This window comes from Telopea speciosissima, chromosome 6, assembly GCF_018873765.1.
Source record: "Telopea speciosissima isolate NSW1024214 ecotype Mountain lineage chromosome 6, Tspe_v1, whole genome shotgun sequence".
Classification (NCBI taxonomy): Eukaryota; Viridiplantae; Streptophyta; class Magnoliopsida; order Proteales; family Proteaceae; genus Telopea; species Telopea speciosissima.
In genome coordinates this window covers 6,244,088-6,249,212 of record NC_057921.1, presented here as the reverse complement: position 1 = coordinate 6,249,212, position 5,125 = coordinate 6,244,088, and the positions used below count along the sequence as shown (strand labels likewise).

The window sequence follows — 5,125 nt, the reverse complement described above, 5'->3', positions numbered from 1 at the left end:
AGGTGAACCACACCATCGATGTATAGCTGGGTCAGCTTGTCCAATGAATAAGTAACCTTTATAGGTATAAAGTGGGCCGACTTCGTCAATCTATCAACGATCACCCAAATTTCATTCATGCCCTTCTTTGTCAATGGTAGACTAGTCACAAAATCCATAGTAATATGGTCCCACTTCCACTCAGGGACTGGTAATGGCTGCAATAGCCCATGTGGTCTGTGCCTTTCCGCCTTTATCTGTTGGCAGGAGAGACATTCCGAAACATACAGTGCTACGGTTTTCTTCATTCCGATCCACCAATAATACCCCTTTAGGTCCTGCTCGGGTGTATGGAGTATGGCGAATTATGGGCTTCCTTGAGAATTTGATCCTGCACATCATAATCGACTGGGAAGCACAGTCTATCTCTAAATTTCAGCGCTCCATCACTAGCAATCGAGAAGTCTGGATCTTCCCAAGTTCCTTGTTGGATGCCTCTAATAATCTTCCACAACTCCGGATCTCTCAGCTGCTTTTCTATTATCTCTTCTCTGATTGACGGTTGGACATCCAGAGCTGCTAACAATACTGCTGTCCCGTCAATTATGAGTTCCAAATCAAACCTTTTAGCTTCCTCAATCAACTGTTCACTAACAGCTAGCGAGGCAAGGGATTGTGTCTGAGCCTTCCTGCTTAATGCGTCTGCGACTACGTTGGCCTTTCCGGGGTGGTATTGTATGTCACAATCGTAACCCTTTACTAGTTCCAACCACTTTCTCTGTCTCATGTTCAGATCCTTTTGTGTGAAGAAGTACTTCAGGCTCTTGTGGTCGCTGAAGATTACACTTCTCTCACCATATAAATAATGCCGCCAAATTTTCAAGGCAAAAACCACCGCCGCTAACTCTAGGTCGTGAGTGGGGTAGTTCTTCTCATGTTCCTTTAGTTGCCTTGATGCATAGGCGACCACCTTCCCTTTTTGCATCAATACACAGCCCAAGCCAGTTCTAGACGCATTTGTGTACACAGTCATGCCACCTGTGCCATCAGGGATGGTCAAAACCGGAGCTGACACCAATAATCTTCTAACTCACAAAAACTCTTCTCACATGCATCCGACCATTCAAACTTCGCTCCCTTCCTGGTTAGACGAGTCATGGGCGCCGATATTCATGAGAAGTTTTCAATGAATCGACGGTAATAACCGGTCAGTCCCAAAAAACTATATATTTTTGTGGCATTCTTCGGTGTCTCCCATTCAAGGATTGCCTTGACCTTCCTGGGGTCGACTTCAATGCCCTTACTCGAGACTACATGTCCCAGGAATCCTATCCGGCGGAGCCAAAACTCTCACTTGCTAAATTTTGCGAACAATTGATGGCTCCTCAGCCGTTGAAGTACAAACCTCAAGTGATGTGCATGTTCCTCTGCATTCTTCGAATAAATTAAAATGTCATCTATGAAAACTATGACATACTTGTCTAGAACGTCATGAAATACTCTATTCATCATATCCATGAATGCTGCAGGGGCATTTGTCAATCCGAAGGACAGCACCCCGTCCGTACCTCGTTCTGAACGCAGTCTTATGGATATCACTGCTCTTGATTCTTAGCTGGTAATACCCGGATCTGAGGTCAATCTTTGAGAAAACATTTGCGCCTTGGAGCTGATCGAATAGGTCATCGATGCGCGGCAACGGGTATCGATTCTTGATAGTAAGTTTGTTCAGTTCCCGATAATCGATGCATATACGCATACTTCCGTCCTTCTTCTTTACAAACAGGACCTGCTACTGAATTTGTAATTCCTTTAACTCTATAGGCACCATACAATATGGTGCTTTAGACACCGGGGCTGCTCTAGGGATCAGATCTATTGTAGATTCTGTTTCTCGCTCTGGTGGAAGTTGAGTTAGGTCTTCGGGAAACACATCAGGAAATTCCCGAACTACATCTAACTCCTCCAATGGCTTTACCTTTGCTTCTGTATCCATAACTGTAGCCAGATATCCCTGGCACCCATCATCCAACAACTTCTTCGCTTGGAGTGCGGATATCGTCACCTTCTTGGGCTTCCTCACCGCTTCACTTTTGTAGGTAAATTCATCTCCTTCCTTAGGCTTAAACATGATCTTTCTTTCCGCACACATGACATTTTCTCCATCATGTCAAACTTGATCAAATGTGCTATGATTACATCAAAGTCCTTCATGCCAAACTTGATCAAACGTGCTATCAAGTTCCGCCTGTAAATTTCTATCGGGCAAGCATCGAATACCTGCTTCAAACTTATTACACTTCCGACTGGGGTGCTCACTGCAAACTTGTGCCCTATATTTCTTGGAGTTTTGTTCATTCTACTTGCAAAGATATTAGAGATGAAGGAGTGTGATGCGCCAAAATCAAATAGCACATACACAGGGATGGATGCTAGGTTTAGTGTACCTAATTTGGATTAAGTTAATGGTGCAATCAAAAGTCTACCCTATATCATATAACTTATCTATGCTTGATTTGACGGTTCTTTTGAAAAAATACCTGTCATTACTTCCAGATCCGCCTCTGCTTCCTCATTGGTCAGCACGTATACCTTTCCTTGAGTCCGACCGTCTTGGTACAGATAGGGCCGGCCAGATGATTGGAATCTTGATGGTATGTTGTTTCTCCGACGTATATAGTCCTTTGCCCAATGACCAGATTTACCACATTCAAAACATCGGCTGGGGTCGGTAGATTGGGAAGGAGGCACAGAGCGGGCAGATTGAGAAGAAGCTTGACTTGCTTGGCTTGTCGCCGAATGCGGAGTCTGAACAGAAGTTGTAGCTCGACTAGAAGCCGGACGAACATACTGATTTGATTGATTATAGGCCGAATGGTATGGTTGCAAGTTTTGACCCACCTCTGGCCGCCGGTATTGTAGTGGACTGGGGCTGCCAGGACTCTTAAAGGTCTTATTAGGCCAGTTGAAATTCTGGAAATTGCTAGGCCTCCTAGCTAATCCTTGCAATGCAGTCGACTTATCCTTCAGTCTGTCTTCAACAGTCTTAGCCTTATCAACCATTCGAGCATAGGTTTCAATCTCCATGATTGACAACATAGCCCTAATTTTAGGTTTAAGTCCTTTCTCAAACTTCTTGGTCTTACTTGCCTCATTCCTCAGGTGATCTGGTGCGAAATGGAGCAGGTCTTCAAACCGCTGTTGGTATTCCAGTACTGTCTTTGATCCTTGTGTAAAGACTGAGAACTCTGCTTCCTTTCTATCTTTGAGGCTCTCTAGGAAGTAATTCTTCAAAAATACCTTGTTGAACTGATCACATGTTGGGTCGGGATGAGTTGCCTCGAGATTTGGCCGAGCTGATTTCCACCATGCCGCGGCTTCATTTTGCAACTGGTACCCAACGCATATCAGTTTTTGGGCGTTGGTACATTCTAGCACTTCAAAAGCCTTCTTCAGGGCACTAATCCACCTCTTAGGTTGTAGTGAATCTGATTTGACCTTAGAGAAAGACGGAGGGTGGAGTTTCTTGAACTTCTCCATCACTTTAGCAATGGAGTTTTCTACTGTAACCTGAGGCACCGAAGGAGGAAAGTTTGGGGGATGGTTAGGTTGCGGCACTGCTCTCTACTGCGTGATAGCCATGAGTTATGCGTTCATACTGGTCATCAACTCTTGTTGTTGTTGCTGAATCTGCAATTGAACTTGCTGCTGTTGTTGCATGACTGCATCATAGTAGCCATAATTGCAGAGATCTCCCCAGCGGTCATAATTGGTGGAGGTGGGGGCACTTAACCCTGAGGAATCTCAGGTGCTGGAGGAACCTCGTGTGTTCGGGTAGGAGGGACCCTAAGCAGGCTCTCAGAGGTAGCAAATGTTTCAATGGTTGGGCCCAGATCACTGGATGGTCCCACTTCTCGCACGAAATGAGATTGCATCTCGCTACGAGCTCTCTTGTTTGCCCTTGTCCTAACCATGATTACTTTCTGAAAGGAGGGTGGAGACAATGTGCTTGTTACATATACACAAGGTTTTAAAACTTGGGTCTCGGTGGCATCTCGGCCCAGCCAAAAATCGAGACGAGTCGAGATCTCGCTGAGATCTTGGCGAATTGCTGCATTTTTTTTTTTTTGACTCGGACCCCCAACTCGGTGGGTTTTACACATATTTTGGGTCTGAAACTTGGTATTCAGCTTATTTCATGCCATTTAAACACCATGGCATGCCCAGATTTCCCTAAAAATAAGTCCAAATATGAGTTTCACTTTGGACCATAGGTTGGTAGGCGACGAGTCGTACTAAAACAACCTACTCTACACATAATTTAGTAATACATAGCAAATTAGCAATTAAAACATTCAATTTAGTACATATCAATCAAAACATTCAAATAAAAGGTACATTACATCAATCTTCTCTGAATTTGTTACATAAAATGTGATCGAGTAATGAATTCTTCCCCATATTGATCCACAAAGAATTCCTATGTCATAGAATTGCTGAAGTGTTGCGCATAGTGTAACACAGCCTCCATATAAGTATTATCATCAACATATACCAAACTCCCTATCCTAGGGTACATGGGAGGCTATTGGTATGAGGTATGAGATCCACTGCTACTGTCATATTGAGTTTGAGGCGTGTATGGCTGGTTTGGGACTGGGAATATGTACCCAAAACTTGACCCAATGCTTTGATTGTCAAACTCAACTGCTAACTGCCTAAACTGACCATAGCCACTATATTCAGAATCGGTGCTCTCCTGGCCATAGTCATAGCCATAATGATGCTGAGATGAATGCCATGACTGATGCTCATTAGTAGTATCTATACTCATGATTCCGAAACTTGCAAGCATGGTGTTCATACTCCTGTCATCATCCTGAGCATGTGAGTGTTTGTGACCCTTCTTTCTATTGTATGTTTTAGAGTGGCCACCATGGTCTTGATCTTGAGTGGCATGCATAAACTGAGATTCACCTGTGAAACGCACAGGGTCCTCCTGCGTTCCCACTTCACACTGATACTGCTCGCACATCCCCTCATGACGATCATCATAATAACCACCACTCTGCATGCCACCACCACCACCACCACCATCACCACCATCACCATCACCATTACCACCATCACCACTGTCATCACCACC

General features: G+C 44.3%; 1 protein-coding gene across 1 annotated transcript; it reads right to left on the bottom strand.

Moving 5' to 3' along the window:
• Positions 1–2,484: 2,484 nt before the first annotated feature.
• LOC122665412 lies at positions 2,485–3,519 on the bottom strand. The gene has a single exon (XM_043861562.1). It carries the CDS (start codon positions 3,517–3,519, stop codon positions 2,485–2,487), a length of 1,035 nt encoding a protein of 344 aa, XP_043717497.1.
• Between the last annotated feature and the right edge of the window lie 1,606 nt (positions 3,520–5,125).